This window comes from Megachile rotundata, chromosome 14 (genome assembly GCF_050947335.1).
Source record: "Megachile rotundata isolate GNS110a chromosome 14, iyMegRotu1, whole genome shotgun sequence".
NCBI classification, from domain to species: Eukaryota; Metazoa; Arthropoda; class Insecta; order Hymenoptera; family Megachilidae; genus Megachile; species Megachile rotundata.
Window position 1 is genome coordinate 12,774,192 of NC_134996.1, and position 19,885 is coordinate 12,794,076.

Genomic DNA, 19,885 nt, shown 5'->3' on the forward strand with positions numbered 1-19,885 from the left:
ACGCGTGGTGAATCAGCGCGTGGCAATATAATGCGTGGAGATTCGACGGACGGTAATTCAACACGTGGTGGTTTGACATATTGCAATACAACACATGGCGACTGCATCGAAATCTATATAAAAATATAATAAATAAAAGAGGTTGAGATTAAATTAAATAGTGATTATAGTGGAATTCTTTCAAACAAGTTGGGCTTAAAATGTGAGAGGTGATTTTTTAAACTACAGAAGATCCCTAAATCTCTCAATTTGGAAATCCTCGAAAACTTGGTCCTGGAGTGTTGACATTATCAGTAAAGCTGGAGTATTTGATTCGGCTCATCAAAAATCCCAGTTGCGTGAATGGCGGTGAATGGTTTATTCAAACGAGTACGTCAACAAGTATCGTTCGTACGAGCTGTAGAACGTGCAGATTAAACAAAGCTACGCTCTTCTAGGTTGGTTCGCCTCCATTCGTATACCCGCAACCATCTAGCGGTTGCTTTCATCGCGGACGGGCAACCCGGTTAAAGCAGCGTCTAATTAAGTAGCGAAAGTATGAGTTCGTAGGTGAACTCGCGAAATAAACTGAACGTGTTTCGTTTCAATTCGTAGATTACCGTCTCGAAGAACGCGGAGATACCGACACGCGTAATTAGCCGCTCGCGGTTAATCTCCCCGGATAGTTGAAAAACAAACCCTGATCGGTTATACGCCGTTAAAATATCGTCATAAAACATTTTAATTACGCTTATCGGTCAAGGGAAACACAGGCACGGGAAACAACTTTGCATCTCGTTAATATATATTTGCGGAAATAAATATTCATATGCGCTCGGGTTTACACGAATTAATCGAACACAGGGAACGCAATTCTCGCATTTATTTCCTGTCCCGATATCCATTCGCAACGAGCTTGATTATGGATTCCTAAATTACCGGTGTACTATCTCCGAATTTCAAATACGAAACGCGAAGAATTCACCATGGAACTCGCGGTCAACTTTCCTGCTGCTTCTTGAAGGACCGTCGAGATTCTTGGACTTCTAGAAATTATTCCCTTTGTTTTCGGAGACTTTTCATTGCGCGTAAACTTGTATATACCAGGAATTTGTGCGGGAAGTTGCCGACCGCCAGAACTTAGATATTCCATTCTCCGTCTTGGAACTCCCTTACTGAACTCTTGGCTCGGAGTCTCTTATGGAACCGCGTTCCCCGTAAATTCATATATTTACAAATTTGGGACCCGAGGAATATAGTGGTAGATAGGGATATATCAGGTCCAGTTAGGTAGATAGGCTACATAAGTAGCTGTGTACATAGGTACATCTGGTAGATGGGTTGTTCAATCAGATCATTAGGTTAATAGATAAACCAGTAAATAGATAGTTTATAAAATAGTTAAATAGATAGGTAGGTAGTTCAGCTATTAGGTAAATAGTTCAGGTAGCTCCTTGAGCAGGCAGATATGTCTCATGGGTTCATAGTTAAGACAGAACATTAGATGGACCAGGTAGCTCGTTGAGTAGATAGGCATTAGGTAAATAGTCTAGGTAGCTCATTGAGTAGATAGGCATTAGGTAAATAGTCTAGGTAGCTCATTGAGTAGATAGGCATTAGGTAAAGAGTCTAGGTAGCTCATTGAGTAGATAGGCATTAGGTAAATAGTCTAGGTAGTTCATTGAGTAGATAGGCATTAGGTAAGTAGTTTAGGTAGCTCATTGAGTAGATAGGCATTGGCTAAATAGTCTAGGTAGCTCATTGAGTAGATAGGCATTAGGTAAATAGTCTAGGTAGCTCATTGAGTAGATAGACATTAGGTAAGTAGTTCAGGTAGCTCGTTGAGTAGACAGATACGTCTCATAGCTTCATAGTTAAGACAGAACATTAGATAGTAGCTCATAAGATAGATCAGATAGACAGGCACCAAATAGGTAGCAAATAACTATCTGCACCAGATAGGTAATTGGTTGATAGATTGACAGATAGGCACGAGAATAGGTCTGACAGACTAACAAAAAGACCAGGTTGTTCTAAAATCCCAAGTTTGTAACATTGTACACCGTGCATTGAAATATCTGAACATTGATCTGTCAATCCCCATCACAAACGATGTTTTTCGGAAGCCAGTTGCATTGCTATCGAGTATCATAGTGCTGCAAGATCTTTGAAACGTGGACAAGCGTGGTGTGGGCCAAGAGTGATCGGTACTCTATCGTTTACCTGGATTATTCGAGATACTCGATACATTGCCACGAAATCCGGGGCGCATTTTCCGAGCGAACAGGCTCTTGTCTCGCTATAGGCTCTGACGGATGAATGCGTGTATAGTAGACGAACGCGAATCATAGTCATCGTTCGGTATTAACAATGTACCCATCGGCTTTAGTGCTCGATAAGGCTTTGCGATACAGGATTAATTAGAGACTTCGATAGAAAAGATCCTTTTTGGTATTACGTTCGATACAAAATGAGACCTCTTCAGAGTAATATACTTTGTTCGGAATATCCTCGAAATTAGGTCTGCGTAAAAACGTCGCGTTGGAAACCCTACCGTTTTTGTTTAACGAGTCGTGAAGCTCGGCGCGTATCAAAATATACGTTGATTTCATAACAAAATTATCAGATAAATTTTCAACGACCATTTTCAATGAGCGATGTAACGTTTTCGCAGATATATACGCGCTTTTTTCGTTGCAGGCGAGTTCGCGGATGAACGCACAATGGACACATGAATCGAAGCCATCATGAGCGCGCTTCGATTTATCCTCCTGTTACTGGCATCATCGTGTCACCTCGTTCATCCGACTGGTGAGTCAAATCATCGTTTAACGAACATAACAGTTTTGCGACTTTATTGGAAATTTTATTCGAAGTAATCGCGCGATTCGTTGTTTATACTTTTAACGAACCGGTTCGTTGTCAATGGTAACGAACAATTTATACGTCAAACGATGCGTCAGAACGTTCAAAGGGACCTTTAACATCAAATAGAATGTCAAAAGCTACATTGTCCAAAAACTGCCCATAAAGGTTCGCGTTTGCTCACTGCGAGTGTCTCTCATTTCCAGAAATTACCCCGACTGACCAAGGTGGTTAACCCCTTAACAGTTTTCGTGAAAACCGTTTTACTTCTTTGCGGAAACATTTTCCGACCTGATCTCGAGTACATTCGCAGTCCTTTACTTTTCGGTTCTTTAACGTTGGAAACGACGCCTAAAGGAACAGGCCTTAATCACGAAGAAGAGGAATGGACGAGTAGACTTACCCCTAGAGGTGGTCGGCTATCTTCATCCAGAGGAAACACCAGCGGCGGTACCAGCGAACTTTCTCAATTAGTGCTTCAGCCCGATCGACCAGGAGCTCATTCGTATTCACCGTGAAGCCGGGGCCATAGATAGAGCAGCCCGATATCCCCGTTTCCTTCTCTTCTACCCTCTTTATCCATGACACTTTCCCCGTTCCTTGTCCGTCCTCCGCATCTTTTCCATCCTTCGACTCTCTCCTTTCCTGCTCATTGCCATCTGAAAGCATCGAAAAGCCGGAACAAGGAAACGATTAGAATCGTCCACCGTAATTACCCTCGTTTTAAAACGCGATCGTAATTAACTGCTCGATCGTGCCTCTTACTTCTATTTTGGGGATGCTGGCAAGTACAGTGCTACATGTAGTCTCATATAAGTTATATCGAAATTCTCAAATCCACAAACTTCCGAAACAATCTCAAAGCTCTCCCAACTTTCCAAATTTCTAAACCCTCTACAGTTTCAATCCAAACTTGCAAATTCCTAAATTCTCAAAATTTCTAACTCCTCAAATCTTTAACCCCCAAAGGCTAAAACTAGCAGATCAGAATACAGAAAATTTCATGACTGTCGATATGATTCTACGTCGTGGTGGATGAAAAAGGTTGACGGGCGATAGCAAAAATAAGGGGTGAAATATACGTTCACTCGACGGAGCTGGAACGACGCGAAACACCCTTAACGAAGATAAAGGTATCGCTTGTCTCGCAACAACTTCCTTCCGGTTAAGAAGCGAAGCTTATTCTTCGTTGTAACGATGCGGATAAATCGCGAAAAATAATTTCACGAACACGACGTTAACCTGGAAAACTGTTCGTAGCGCGTGTAACGAACAGAGCTTCCACGCGTGAAAATTGTCTCGACTTAAATTTTATTTTAGAGAAAGGTGGCTTTCAGAAAAGCGACGAAAAGTGGAAGCGTTATCGGACAATGTACAGACATTTTTCTGGACATTTCCTATCGTATGCTCCCCGGACTACAAAGAATCCCAGTTGCCTCCAGAAATTTTCCACAGGAAAAAGAATCTTCTTGGCCATTATTTTTATTCCATATTTAATTTTGGACGTATTAAAATTTCTTGCACCCGTCGCATTTCAGTAAAATTAATGGAAATTACACGTCGAATTATTTGCTTATGTATTTAAGCGCTTAATTAATTCCGCTCGATTTAAAACGAAAATGTTTTTTGATATTCGTTACTTTGATACCCTGTTTGCTAAATTAATTCAAAATCGAAGTGCGTCAGTTATTGGTACACGCAGTTTCAATTACCGAGTTTACCGATGGCTTTTTATACTATGTTTTATGACCAAAAATCTTTAATCGAAATACCAGTTTTTTTTACCGTGTGTTGACCAATTATTAACTACTTGCTTTTGAGTGCTTTATGTCGGTGATCGTAGGAGAAACGTTTGTGCAAGATCGGTACACCGATGAGATAATTGTTAGGCCGAAAGCACGAGGATTCCAATTAACGTGGGTCACGGTAATCGTCCAGGGAGAAATATATTGGGTCGGTAGATACGTAACGTAATAACGTTCCTGAAATTTACTGTCACGAATGCGTTCGAACCTTCTGTTTATGTGTCTGTGGGTGTACGCGAACAGTCGTACTATGAAAGGGAAATTTGCACAGTTTGTCGATAATAAAATCTCCTCCTGTAAAAAGCTCAATTTAGCAAAAAATCTGCTCCATAAACAACCTCATTTTGCGAAAAAGAAAAATTATTTCGACGACGTTCAGAAAAGTTGTTTGCATCGTTATTAGCTACTTTCGAGCACGGTAGCGAGGTCTCTTCCCCTCGAATGCTACAAGAATGACCCGATTCGCCGTTATTTTCGCAAGGCTCGCAACGCCGGTGGACGAAGATAAAGTACCGTAGAATTCACGAAATGCTTTGAAAATCGTAAACTTTCCTTTACGAGGGAACCGGTTCTTTGCCTCAAAATTCATCTTTGCAAATTGTCCAATTACAAAGATCTTCTGTTCCTTTCAGAAAGTTCCTTCTCTGCGCTTTTGTAAAAGATGCTCGAACCGTTTCCGCTGATAAGTCACGGAAGAATTTACATTTCTCCGTCTCTACGAATCTTCAACGATTCGACGTATTACGATTATTGAACGCGTTCTCTCACGCTCGATTTCATTTTTTAATCAGACAAATTCAAAACTGTCCCTAAATTCTTCAATTAATTCCTCTGATTAAATCAGCGAGTCAACGTTTCGAATTATATCGGCAAATTTTGAGAAGTCACTCGGTCAGCGTGAGTGACAATGCAAGCGATCGTAGTACCTGGTCCATCGCAGACATCAGTCGCAATTACCACTGTTAACAAGCTCCTGACATCGCTATACGATTCGGAAATGGAGATACATCGGGTAACACGATCGATTATGGCTGATGAACGCGCTCCGTAACCGCAAAGTTCACTCGCAAAGTTCATTCAAACCTTTATCATCCGGTGGTCAAAGCCCTTTAGGCATCGATCGTGTTCGGTGTGCCGTAAATAGTTGAAACTCGCGTCGATGAGAGAGCGAACAGGGCGTAACCTGGTGGTCACGGTAGCCTGTGCGATAATAGAGAGAAGGTGGCTTGGCTGGTCAGGTGTACGCGTACATACATACATATGTTACGTGCAATCGCGTCGATGTACCATCCAAGACATTTAAGCACGGCATTCACCTGCCTCCCTTTGTCGATCGCGCGATTCCATCTGCTCGCATGGTTATACTGCATCCACATATACCCACACTTACGCCTGTTCTAGCCCGAATGACATTTCGCACTGCGAACACAACGTTTCGTATACAAAGAGATCTCTAACGCGCGGATCGATCCGGATGACGCTCCACGAGAGACGCGATTACGTTCGATCGATTTCAATCAATCGTGACGGCTGTCCGAAGAGGACGTCTCAGAGTCTGCTTGGAACTGGACACATGAGAGTAAATCAAGTACAAAGCTTTCTTATCGTTAACTGTGCCAAAATAATCAAAACCCGCTGGCTTTATGCCTCGAAGCTTGTATCTTCTTGATTCACGAGGTAAACCACGCGTTGCCAAGCTACCTTGTTCCCTCGTGAGAACCTTTAAGCTTCAGCCATTTCCGCGTATACCTAACGCCATTTTATCAAACACCCCTACAAAATGACACCTCTTATTCGATATAAAAATATGAAACGTTTTCGATATACGAAACATTTTCACATCAGATGGCAAGACGGAATCATGCTTGCACGAAAATTCAATTTAGCACGAAACATCCTTTAATTCGTTCCTCCGTAAAATCCGTGCTGTTTATCTAGCCGTTTATCTGCCCGAGAAGGCTATAAAACGAGTCCTATTATGGTCGGTGACGTAAAGAAATTACTCGCTACGAATGACCATGCCCTGTGCCGTACAGAATGATTTAAGCAGCAGTTTATGCGATTCGAGACCGTAAGCAAATAGCAGCGTAAGAAAATAAACGTAGACGGAATTAAGCTGCGCATTTGACGAGGTTTTTACGCAAACTGTCGTTTTACGATTAAGACATTGTAGAACTCTCGCAATGAAGAACTCCATTATAGGAACTGGGATATCTAAAATCGGAATGCTAAGTACAAAGCTAACGAAAGTAAAAAATTATGCGATGGTATCCTAGACGTAAAGCTGTTAGTGTGTTAAATTGATGCTAGATACGTACATATGTGATTAACCGCTGTAAAATGTCGGTAGTATATCTTCGTCTCCTAAAGAAAATACTCGAATGAAGAAATTTGCGAAATTCTCGGATTGCCGTCACCGTAACAAGCGGGTCGTAATTCCGTCTTCTTTGATTCTAAAAAATCGTCGCTTTAATCAAGAGGCCGAGAAGAAGGGAGAGAGGTTTGCAGGCCCTTTGCGAATATCGCAGCTGAGCAGATAAGCCGAGCTAACCCCGAATTACCGGTCCTTCTCTTTGCCGGTGCAAATTAGCAGGCACGGCCGGAACCGAGAGGAGCGTACAATTTTAAGGTAGTCGCTCTAATAGGTAATGCAATTTAAGAAGCTCGTCAACCAGGATGGCAGCAGGACCGTAGGCGGATGGCCAATGGAAGGAGGATAGCAGCCTCCGTTGAGGAGAGCGAGAGGCAAGCCTGCTGTTGCTGCTCCACGTAGAGTGAATCTTAAATTCTGTGGCTGCCACGACCGCCTCGCTTCCGGTCTGCATAGCCCACTGAATAACTTCGGTAATTACCAACGACCCAGTTGCGACGCACGCGAACGTTTCGAGCTGACTAAGAAGGTCGAAACGTCCCGAAGCTCGATACCTTCGTTTTGGTTCGGCGTTCGGCAATTGTGAATCGTCGAGGGCGAACAACAGACGCCAGCAGATAAGAGTTTCAACGATGGCGGGTAATTCGGCTGCATTTAATAAGTAAAAGGAAAAAAGGAGAGAACGCTAGCGGGTTGGCACGGCTTGTTGGCTCGTCCAATCAGCATCCAGTGCAACGACTTCTGTGGTCCTCGCGAACCTCGTGCACGATATTCTCCGGTAATGCAATTTCTTGAGTTTTCGGCTTGGCTCCAAGTCGTTACGCGTACGTTACTCGATAGCGAGACTATCAGAAGAGCGAAGGAGCTCGCGTGATCAACGAAACTCTTCCGCAACGGTAATACAACGAAATGACATCGTTGTCCTCGAGCCGGCGAAGAAAACGCTACTGTAAATCGAGCACCCGCGTTTTTTCGACGTACCCGTAAAAACCGGGGAAACAAGAGAAAAATAAAGACGTAACAACCGCAGTTCCGTGCAAAAAAAAACCTAATAAACGTATCTATGCTGAAAAGTTTTCACTCGATCTACTTTCTCGCCGCTTTCGAATTTGTAGCAGATTTTTCCTCGGAAATTAAGTTTCGCTGTATCCTAAGATTTCCGAATCAGCGAACTAATTTTACTCCTCGATGCCACGAGTTCCCATGTGCATATTTTTACAGTTCGACGATAACGCGGTGTTAATTTCCGCTAGCCGCTACGCAACCCAGATTCGTTGAGGGAACAAACGTACACGATAATGTACCGGATGCTTTTCGATATTTCCAGATGCCGGTGTTCGCGACGAGAAAACGAGCAACGACGGGACTCACAACAATGTCCCTTCTTCGGTAGCTGCATCTGTCAAGGATGTCCTGGCGCAAACCGGCGGTAACGCTAACCTACCCTGCAGATTCACTGGTCCCGGAATAGTAAGTACACTTATGCGTATACACAGGCAAATATATGCGTTCTAGATGACGTGTACAACGGAGGTGGCTCACGTACAAGTGGACCCGTATATGCACGAGCTATACGGTGGCCTGTGTAACGCGTATTATACACGGGCCAATGCGCGCTAAGGAAATATGCACACTGTACACAAGTTTGCGTGGCATTGTGTATGGCGACCACATCGATAAACAGCCGCAGTTGCAGATTGCACGCGCACAACCTCGTTGCTGCGCGTTCCGAAAGCACGCGCGCGAACTATTCGCCCGAACGTGCCACGACTCACGATTCTCCTTCGCCACAGTCGGACCCCTTCTTTTTCATTCTGTTATAGCCTGCTGCCGCTAACATTCGAATCGTACTATTGTGCTAACGCGTCGATTACACGCCCTGATATTATCCTTCGCAAGGATGGTCGAGGATTGTCAGATGCAAGGATTGTCAAATGCAAGGTTGACAGGTTTACCATAAATCTTATTCGAAACACTTTCGTTAATAATATTGAAGCGAGACATTGTCATTCTGTGATCTTAAGATCCTATCTACCTAGCTACCTACCAAAGATCCTATCTACCTATGGCACTTCATTTGGGAGCGTGCCTATCAGATCGTGAAGGTGCGAGCAAATTCCATCGATGAACGTGAATTATTTACCGAAAGGACGTAACACGTCCATGCCATTTTAAATCCCGCATAGCCAAACGGCGTATTTCAGCCGAGTAAACCCGATCCGTTGCTTCTCTGCCCTAGCTGCGCTCGTTAATAAATGATTGGAACGGAGCACTGGCGTATGCGAGCCTCGGGCACGGGTCACCGTGGCAAAGAGCAGAAATCGGGAAACATATCTCGAAGAGAGGAACTCGGTCGTTTCACGCAACGTGGCCTGACGGTTGCTCGTCGCAGCCACGCCGAGAGACCGGAAAATAGGCGTATGAAAGAGAGAACGTCCGAGAGGCTTGGAACCCTTACTCCTCCGCCTGGAACGTAATTTCTCGGTATTAATGTTGCAAGCGTCAACGCGCCGCTACTTCATGGTTTCTCTTACGTATTCTCTGAAAATGTCTGCGTTCAACAACGGGTGATTAAAGTTTGGATTATGCAAGTTCTTCGTAAATTCGAGGTTTGAATTCAATTATAATTCGGGGGATTCTAATTTGGACCGACGAGTTCAGGTTGTCACGATTCCAAATTGGGATCACTCCAATGCGGGCCGAATGCTTTCAATTTAAAGCGATTGTAATTCTATCTGACACAGATTAGGACACTTCGTGATTATAATTCGGTTTTCAATTTGAGACTATAATTGCAACTCGATGCAATTCGAAATTTATTAAGTTCCCAGCCCAGTGAAATTTGACACCGTCAATTGTTGCGGCATGCATCAAACTCGTACGTGCCGCGTATCAATATTCCGTACGCACCCTTCGATCGAATCTGCAGTCACATCCCTTAAGCAAATTCCGTTTGCGTTTCAACAAACGCGTGTTTCTTATGGCAGCGATAAATGATCGCAGTATGACCCGCAATAAATTATAATTGAAGGACGCGAGATAGATTTCGCAGCCAGGATACGAAGCGGGATAAGTAGTCAGATAAGAGGGAGAGTTGGACAGAACCCTTGACAGGATAGCTGTCTAAGCGAGAATGTGATCGCGACAGGGTGAGAAATCCATGCTTCGAGGCAATGGCGTACTAAGAGGAAGTGGCTCTTGCTTTCCTTCTCTTTCCGTCACGGCTTTGCTCTATCTCTAGGTCGTTTAAAGCGCGTGTGCCGTTGACAGCAGTTAATTACAGCAGCCGCAAATCAAGACGAGGAGCGACGAAGAAAGGAACGAAAGAGGAAGACTATCGAGATCACGAGGTTACGATGCCTTTGAGGTCGGCTGATCGACAAATTAGATCTTTAAAAATAAAACGTTCGTCGAAGACACTTAAATTCTATGTTATTGAGAATTTGATGAAAAGGTGCGTTTGAAGAGTGATATGTCTTACAATGTCTTGAATCAAAGTACGACCCCATTTTCGCGAGAAGTTGCGCTCTTGACGTAATTGCACGAAAAGTACCGAGTCCGAGGCATTCGCGACGCGGTCTGGAATGGTAAAATCACTAAGAAGCTGAGAACTTTTAATTAACGTTTGGTACTAAATGTTGCGTGCGATACGGAGATATTTAGTTGGCTCCGCAATTTCAGCCGTGAACAACTTTCGAAATAATTTCGAAGCCACGAAAGACCCGTTGAACCTCTTGTTGCCTCGCAGTCAACACCGGATAGAAAGAACGACGATTCGCGCCAAGTAGTCCGCAAACTATTTAACTGTTGCAGAATAAATTTCGACTCTGTTTGAGTTCAACTTCCTCCGGTGCTGTACGTTTACGGTCACGGGTCGCCTTTTTGCTTTCAAATCTTCTCGGTTGGGAAATGGAAAAAACCTGCTTGGGATATTTATCGCTTTCTAACCGGTTGCCAAACAATCGGAGTCGAGAGCGAAAGCTCTGTCCGGCAGAGTGCGCGGTCGAGAGTGGCAAATTGAGCCTCTCAGAAACAATGGAAAGTCGGAAATGGCCCACTTAACCGTCCGTTCCTGACAATATATCGATATCGCTTCAACTATGTTGCTTTTGTCGTGGAGAATAGCGTGGATACCTCCCGTAATTGAGGTGCGACCATTTCTCTTCGCCCCTTTCACGGACCAGAAAGCAATCAACGATAAGAACTAAGCGGACGTGCGGAGACGCGAAATCTCTTCCGCTCCTTTGGCGTTAGTGTGCGCGTTGAATTGTGTAAAATCAGGTAATGGCGGTCACTTTGTAATCGTAATGAAACAGAAGCACTCCAACTTCCCACTCTGAATTACTTCAACGAACATCAGTTTTTGCTGAAGCGAACTTCAGATGTCTCGAGAAAATTTTGCGAAAACTGTATCGATCTAAGCAGTTACGCAACCATGTATCGAAAGTATCGAGATGCAGCAAAAGTAACGAAATACGTGATCGTAGAGGAAGTTAGGGTGCAAGGTGCCAAGCCGTAACTAGAAATGCAGGAGACGCCTACAAAAGGACACCTAGGCCAAAGATCGATTCGTACTCGCATGGAATCTCAATTCGAGTCTGCAACGAATATGACTCCTACAGAAATTAAAAACTATTGAAATAATTCACTCTAGCACTTAGAAATGTTAACATTGCACGAGTCTTCCTTGTCTTTTAATATCTAGTCGTATTCTGAGCAAAGGCGATTAAATTCTTTTCTGAAAGAAAAAGTTTCAACGCAATATGGCGACAGTTGGACCATCGTGTATGAACATAGAATTTCCTAGGAATGGGGACGTAGTACTGCGAAAGTTTGGGACACAAAATGCCCGAAAATAAGTACGACTCTGCGTTAACTTGCACATTCAGTTTTGTCCATAAATCAAGAAGAAATGATATGCATTTTGCAAATATGCCATAAAAAAACAATGTAACAGAATGGTAGATATTTCGGCGAATGTCGCTGCTCGGAATTCGAAATGCGCAGTAATATTTTAAAACCGAAATGAAACGGATTAATCGATTTGATCCGTTTATGGTACATTAACCGAGTATCCAGCGCGATTTAAGCCAAAAATTATTCTACCGACTGGGTGGTTACGTCTGTTCGAGCAATTTTGCTCGTTTTCCGTCGATCGTTCGGATATCGAGATAACCGCGTAAACGGAACGCGAGCGGTCCGTCGATACGCGTTCGCGGGCGAAAGCGTACCGACGTTATATTCAACCCCTGTGCCGAGTATAAATTTCACGGTGGCCGAGAGCGATATGAATATTTCGGAAATCGGTACACGTGCGTTCGGAATCCAAGAGGGAATCCCCTCCGGGAGTCCGGAACTTCTCCAATTTTCTGGTTCGAGTAGCGAATTGTCTCCGGAATGTCGTGGAAAGTTCGTCTTGGAATATTGGACGGTTCCGCCGCGTACTTTGCGAGTTTTTTCTTTTCACCAAGATTTTAATCGATCCGAGGAAAAGGTCGAATTTCTTCAGCATCAAAAATGTATCGGTCAGATGTTAATCGGTCGCTAATCAATGTTTCGATGGAACACAAACGAACAGGAAACAAGATCGACCTATTTTCTAGGACACGGTCCTCCGTGTGATCGGGCCACGGAAATGACGTTGGCACGTTGATGGAAAGCGGCGAATATACCCGTTTGTCTTGTTAACCGGTTCTCGATGTATACGCGAAACGGTTTGATACGCGAATTAACGGACGATTCGAATATCGGCCTAATATGCATAATTATTTCCTGAGTAACAGCTCGTTATCTCTGCTCGCGATTCAGCGATCGAATCTCGTGTACGCCCCGTTATTGGATATCCCACGGTTTCGAATATCGCTTAACAACGGAAGAGTGGTACAATTTTCCTGGATGTTTCGATTCCGTGAAGCGAATATCGCTGATTAAGACGATTTCGATCCCCGTATCGAAGAAATCAGCGAAAGACAGTGCCAGATGGCGGCAACGCGGTGCCACAGCGAAGCGATTTTCTCATAAACCGCGAAACTTTTCTTCGAGCGTCTCGAGAAGAGGGAAAGACCAAGCTGTCGAGGAAAAAGTTCGCGGGTTAAAGAACCATTAAAAACGCAACCATACGGGGACGGAGCATGGACTTCCAAAGTATCGGCATCAGACCTCTAATGAAACGAGATAATGAAAGAACGATGATTTCCGAACTTCCACAATAATTTCCCCATCGTTAGAAAACTTCGTTGACCAAACAAAGATGCTTGAAAAAAAATTGAAATCGATGTTCAGAAGGTGCATCTATATTAAAGAAGTAACGGTGCGCTCATAAATCTCCGAGATCCGCGATAGAACAGTGGCATCGAAAAAAGCCGGGAAGTAAGAAGTTCGCCGGGCAAAGATAAACCATGAGTCACGAGTCGGTCCGCATATCGCGACAGATCGGGAAGCGCGAAGGGGCCAATCGATAAGGGTGCACGCGGAAACTCGCATGCTCTCTCCTGTGATCTTTTATTCATGCCACACACTCGCTTGCACGCGCTTTCGTCTCGATATCCTTTGCCCTCGTATCAGCAAACTTTGCCTGCGTCCAAACACCGGTGATTCTTTAGACGTCGCGCGTATGCGTTTTACCACCCCGAATGCAACGAGAGCCCTCGAGGGATCCCTCGCAAGGGTTCGCCAACTTGGGACAAATGAGAAATCGATCGCGAGTTTGTCGACCAACTTACGTCCCCTTTCCGGTATTTACGTTCCGTTGCAACGACGATTTTTCGCGTTAGACGTCTCTTCGGGACACGCGGTATCCGATGAACGAAGTGTATCGCGATTCGAAACCTCTTACACTGCCGGCTCACGTTTCAAAGCATTCTTAACCTCTTAAAGCGTCGTTCAAGTTCATTCGTTTAACTTTACGAGGTACGCTTTACGACTTTTACGTGTAAAACGCACGGATGCATGGGTTAAATACACCGATGAACGTTTTTAAAATAACCCTGTCTTATTAGGTCGTAATGAAAGAGCGTTACGCGGCGAAATCCCTGCAAACAGACGTCCATTTCAGTGGCGATAAATTTTCCCGGCACTCATAACCTACCGTAAAGCGGAACGATGCCATTTCGACAACAGACGGTACAATTATAAAGCGATTCGCTCGCTCCCCTGAACGGGCAGGGTCGTTAAAAGTATTCGTCTATTTCGAACAAAATCAATCGCGATTCGATAATCGCGTATCGGGATAATCGAACTAATGGTTAATGCTCCATGAATTTATTCCATTTCCTTCGGGAAAGGCGTTAATTAAAGAGCCGACGCTATCAGGTGCCGCGTTCACACGTGAGAAGATAAGTCGTCTGATTAATGAAACTCGGCCAGCTGGAAAAAGGATCATTTTCTTGTTTCTTTCCCACCAGCGTGAACGGAGGTTTTATAAACACCGACAGATTTTCCGCTTGCGATATGCTAGCGTACGATATTTATGGGACAACCATATGTAGTCCTATCTGACATTTTTTCTCCATAACATCTGTTTCCATATTTGATAAAAATCTGCGATAACAGTCGACATCTCCAAACATGTACGTGTAATTTTAAATAAATAAATGAATGAATTCAAATAAATGAATTTCAAACACTGTGCAAATTCTGCATCAAATTAAAAAATCTGCAATAAAACTCTTGCCCTCATATAAATACAAATGCATTTGTACAATCAGATATTACAAACAACCTCTTCAGTATTATTAACATTCAATATTATTATATGCAAAATACAATGCAAAGAAATTCAAACTGAATAAAAATTAATACGTGGAAGGTCGATTTGATGAAATGTCAGGGACGAAAAGAGAGAACTGAAACTGAGCAACGATTTTATCGAAGGTAGGTCGAAGTTACGGGAACGCGTGGCAATTTGTAAAAATCAAGCGACAGGATGATTGGATTAATAGGTGGGAGGTAGACGCTGACTCGTAATACGTCGCGCAGCGGTTCATTATTCAGCTCGTTTATGCTCGAGTGCTCTCGTCGAGTCGGTACTCGTCGATCCTCAAGCTCGCATCAGAAAATCGCGAAACCTACTTGCCGCGAACGTCGAGCGCACTCGACAAAGACAATTAAGGCACGCAAGTGCCCAGCCTCCTTTTCCCAGCGTCATCGTCAGGAGCGACCCCGATCTACCTTGTCCCGATCTGGCCAACGAATTGTTCTGATTAACCATAAATTCTACCTTTTGACTCTACGATCTTTCATCGGTAGAAGGTTCCACAATTCACCTTCTATTGAGATCCTCAAGAGTAGACTATATTTGAATAGTTCCTGAAATTTTTATTCTAAGGAATTTTGGGAAACTTGGAAAAATTTGCAGTCTTATGGTTCGAGGAATCTGAAAGTTGGAGGAAATTGAGAACCCAGAGATTGAAATTATGATATCACATTACCGTCTTCGCGCAAGTTTTTCGTCCAGACAATACGCCCGAGCGGTTTCCGGTTAATGCGCGAGCGTCGTTCGTTCTAAATCGTCTTTGCGAACGCAAGAACAGGGACTATCAAGAGATGAAAATGGTGTTATGGACGGATAAGCCGGATGACGATGTTCCGTACTTACGGAACGGATTTATTAGAGACGGTCTTATTCGCTCTGAATGCGTCATAAATAATGCGGCAGGAAGTGATTCTTTGAAGCGAGTATAGTATTTACCAATGGATGAAAGAAGCAGCCGCGAAAGACGTAATGTCGCAAAAGCTTCAGACTCGAAAGTTGCAAAAAATGCGGGCTGAAAACATCGTGCATCCTCGAGCGTTAACGACGCGATCTTTTCTTATACGCGTCGGATTAAAAAAAGAGACGCGATGTGAAAAGCGTCGAAACGTTTAAAACGTTACAGAATTTTGGAGCACGTTTCCGCGATCCATTTGTAGGTATAACTCGAATTACGTAGCCGACAAATTGCACTTCCGACCTTCGCATCGAGTTTCGCGTTTAAACTCACCCTTTGTACGTGCAATCGTACACGCGTGCATGTAAAGCGGCTCTCTCGTTTTAGGTAACTTGGATCAGGAGAAAAGATAGACAACTATTGACGGTGGGTACGAGGACTCACGCAATCGATACGCGGTTCATGGTCGTCTCATCCAGTCCGGACTGGAACCTGCTGATAAAGAACGTGAAGCGCGACGATGCTGGCTTGTACGAATGTCAGGTAACTCGATGACTTGTGTACTTGAGAGTTATTGCTCCTTTATTAACGATGATACATTGAACGTTCAATGGACCAAACAGATTCAAACGGAACCCGTTCAGCAACGATTCGTTCGTCTGAGCATCACGGAGGCGTACTCCACGATTCCTGGAGGACCAGATCTCCACGTGAAGCAAGGATCCAGCCTCCGACTGGAGTGCCAGCTAATTGCGTCCACGGAGACGCCGAGCTTCATCTTCTGGTACCGCGAGGGCCGGATGATCAACTACGACGACGAACCAGGGGTTAGGGTCGAGGCTACTAAAAATGGCTCCATCCTGGTGGTCGATAAGGTGAAACTCTCCCACGGTGCCAACTACACTTGCTCCCCGAGCAACGCTAGACCAGCGTACATCATGATCCACGTGATCGAAGGTGGGTTTCGACAAATGTTCCCCGACTTTTCATTTTCATCGCAAACATTATTCTTTACGCTCTCCTCCTATTTTTTCATTGCTATTGTTTTCTCTTTACAGAGGAGGAAAAACCGGCCGCCATGCACGGCGGTGATCGACGGAACGCTGCGTCGAGAGCGTACATCAACACCGTGTTGATTTTTCTGACTTTTCTCGGTGTACAGAGCTTCGATCGACTTTGTCTACGAGGTGCCACGTGACCAGCCTATCGTAGCTTCCCCGGGATTATTATTCTCTATTTTATCGTGCCAGGAAAATTTTAATGTCCAGCCTACGCGTTCCTTTTCGTCTTAGAGTTTGGTAGATCGCGTTGGTGTAACTAGCGATCTGGTGCACAAAATGGACCTAGATGGCGCAAGGTACGTAGGATGCAGGGTATTTTGTCTTTTATTAGTATAGGAACTTTACGAGTTGTAGAAGTTTATAGATTTTCAATTTATTCAATTTCTGAAATTCTTTAAGTTCCTCAATCCTCTTTCTACGTCCTCAAATTCCTACATGCTCCAATTCTAAAATTCTTCAATTTTCACATTCTTTAAATTTGGTAGTTTCACTAAAACTACCAAACAGGTCAAATGACCGCTTCACAAGGTTCTTATCGTAAGATACACATTTTGTTAAAGCACATTCCTTGAAATCAGCACTGATTTTCATCAAGATGAAGACTAAATATGTGTACTAATTCATGTTTCATCGTTCCTTCATTTATTTTTTAACTTCACTTTTAATTTCAAATTGAGTACACATTATGTGTCGGTAGGTTTAGTGTTAATTTCTGTATCTTAAAATTCCCAAGTTCTCAAATCCCTAAAAGCCACTTGCCGCAAAGCGGTGATCCATCTTGTCTTAAACAAGATTCTAGTTACGCCAATGCAGGGAGTAAAAATCCGCATAGCTGTTTAGTGTTAGTTTTTCAGACATATCAACTTCCTTTCACGTTTATCGCCGAAACTGGCTGCTTCGGAGAATTCATCTCTGCGGTGAATTCATTGTACAGTTTCGAAACGGTTTTGGAATGCGTGTCATAAATTGAGAGCCTCCATTTTGTTCCTCTAAACGTATACGATCGTGCGCGTTGCGAACGAGTATTAAACTGAAACATTCCTTTTGACCTGCATAAAAGCACGTATGCTTCTCGAACACTCTCGCAAAGACTCTTCATTTTTTTTTTTAAGGAAGCTTCGAGATAGAATTTTGTCGACAAAAATACTTTTAATTATACGCGCTTATAAGATGTATCACGGGGAATTTTTTAAAGAAAAGCGTGTATTCAACGTTCGTTTTCGCGCGAAGAAAAATCAAAGCGGAGCTACGAGGGATAAAAACGTCTTAGCGCAGAGAGAAATCAAGGCAGGCTGAAGAAGATGCGGCGATAAAGAATTGAAAGACATTCTGAAATTCAGGTGAATTAAATTCGTTAAAAGGATCATGACGCGTCGCTTTTAGCTCTTTGCCATTTAACCGAAACCACAAACGAGCTGGACAGACTTAAAACTGCGGTACGTGTGCTTTCATTCTGCAGAATTTCTTGCAAATTAACGACATTTTTAACGAGTCGAAAGTCACGTTCTGCCTTTCACGCGACTTATGTAATTTAAATAACGCTCGTCTGCATTTCTTTCGATACAGTTTAACGTTTCAATTTTCTAACGATAGTCGTTACGATAGAAGCGTACCCCATTCGTTTACACGAAGGTGCGCTCAAAGATTCTAAATACGCTCTAACCGACAGAGAAAGTGCATTTTAGAATTTTCAAACTTTCTTACAGTCGCAAATTTGAAACTTTCCAACACATTTTAAAGTTTCTAAGTTGTCCCATATTTCTCTAAATTTTTCATATAATTGTTTAAAGTTTGGATGCACTCCTGAGAAGAGCGTAAACAGTTACAAAGTACAATCGCTGTTCACATATTCCACGAAAGATTTAACCCTTTGAACAACATATAGGTTCGTCGAAACTCGATTAATTGTAAAAAGTAGATTCGAGCTGCAATTTCAGAGAAGTTTCGAAGGAAGGGTTAATTCCAATACTAAAATGCTCACTCGATGTATTAATGTGATCAATGTACATACGTGTGTGTTACTCATAAGTCTACATCTAACGTTCTAACTTACACATAATTATATGTATTAAGAATGTATGGTATCTCTCCTTCGAGAGACAGAATTTTACGATATCTTTTTACACTCGACGAAGAATTGCACGTCTCGGAACATTCGTATGAGTTTCTATCCTAAAACGTTCGATGATTTGTCAATAAATTCTCGACGAGAATTGCTTATGAATTGATGTGCTTCCTATAAAGTAGCGTCATAGAATCTACTAGCGGCAAGTTCAACGCTCGAAATTGTACTAATTGACGTTCGTAGACTTAACGATCGCGACGAGTAATTTTAATATTCCTTTCCGCGAAGCTGATCGTTCGAGATAGAAGAGTAGCGAATGACGTTTTCATGACTACGACGCTGTAAGTAAAAAATAAAATGAACTTTTTGAACCTCTTAACGACGTTATTTCATCGATCACCCGGTAAGTTCCAAAACTGGACAAGATTTCTCGTATCATCGTGATTCTGTCCCGAGGAATTTCTCTCCCGACTCGTGGAATGTAATAACTCCTCGCCTTCAGGCTACCGTATATCTTCTGTTGAGAGCACGCTTAATCGCGTATCACCGAGTAAGTACTTGCAAGATGTTTAACGTCGGAATTATGGCCAATGAAAATCTGACCATTCGCAACTAGAACTTCGTTGAAACCGAGTACAAAGATGATGGAATTCATTGTAACTTTGATGAAGTCGAGCAAGTAGCTGCAATACAAAAGACAGGAGACATAGTACATATGAAGTAACAGAAATAATGAAGTAATAGATGAAGGATACATTCATTGTAACACTTTGATGAAGTAGAACAAGTAGCTGCAATACAAAAGACAGTAAAAATAGTACATGTGAAGTAACAGAAATAATGAAGTAATAGATGAAGGATACATTCATTGTAACACTTTGATGAATTAGAGCAAGTAGCTATAAAATACAGTAAAAATAGTACATGTGAAGTAACAGAAATATCGAAGGAGCAGATGAAGGATAAATTCATTGTAACACTTTGATGAAGTAGAGCAAGCAGCTATAAAAGATAGGAGAAATAGTACATATGAAGTAACAGAAATAGTGAAGCAATAGAACAGAAGAAAATGATAAGTGAAACCAAATGCA

The 19,885-nt window shown here is 42.9% G+C and overlaps 2 protein-coding genes across 5 annotated transcripts in view; one reads left to right on the top strand and one right to left on the bottom strand.

The window, feature by feature from the left end:
* LOC100876566 (limbic system-associated membrane protein) overlaps positions 1-3,450 on the bottom strand; it is a 134,519-nt gene extending 131,069 nt beyond the window's left edge. The window contains exon 1 of the mRNA XM_012294911.2: positions 3,248-3,450. The gene's annotated coding sequence lies outside the window, so the exon portion shown is untranslated. The remainder of the gene's footprint in view (positions 1-3,247) is intronic.
* LOC100876676 (limbic system-associated membrane protein) overlaps positions 1-19,173 on the top strand; it is a 35,936-nt gene extending 16,763 nt beyond the window's left edge. For all 4 annotated transcript variants that reach the window (XM_076539382.1, XM_003700054.3, XM_076539384.1 and 1 more), the window contains 5 exons: positions 2,680-2,790; positions 8,348-8,490; positions 16,056-16,211; positions 16,292-16,625; positions 16,727-19,173. In XM_076539382.1, coding sequence (XP_076395497.1) covers positions 2,727-2,790; positions 8,348-8,490; positions 16,056-16,211; positions 16,292-16,625; positions 16,727-16,866 — 837 coding nt within the window. In that variant the 5' untranslated portion in view covers positions 2,680-2,726 and the 3' untranslated portion in view covers positions 16,867-19,173. The remainder of the gene's footprint in view (positions 1-2,679; positions 2,791-8,347; positions 8,491-16,055; positions 16,212-16,291; positions 16,626-16,726) is intronic.
* The last annotated feature ends 712 nt before the right edge of the window (positions 19,174-19,885 follow it).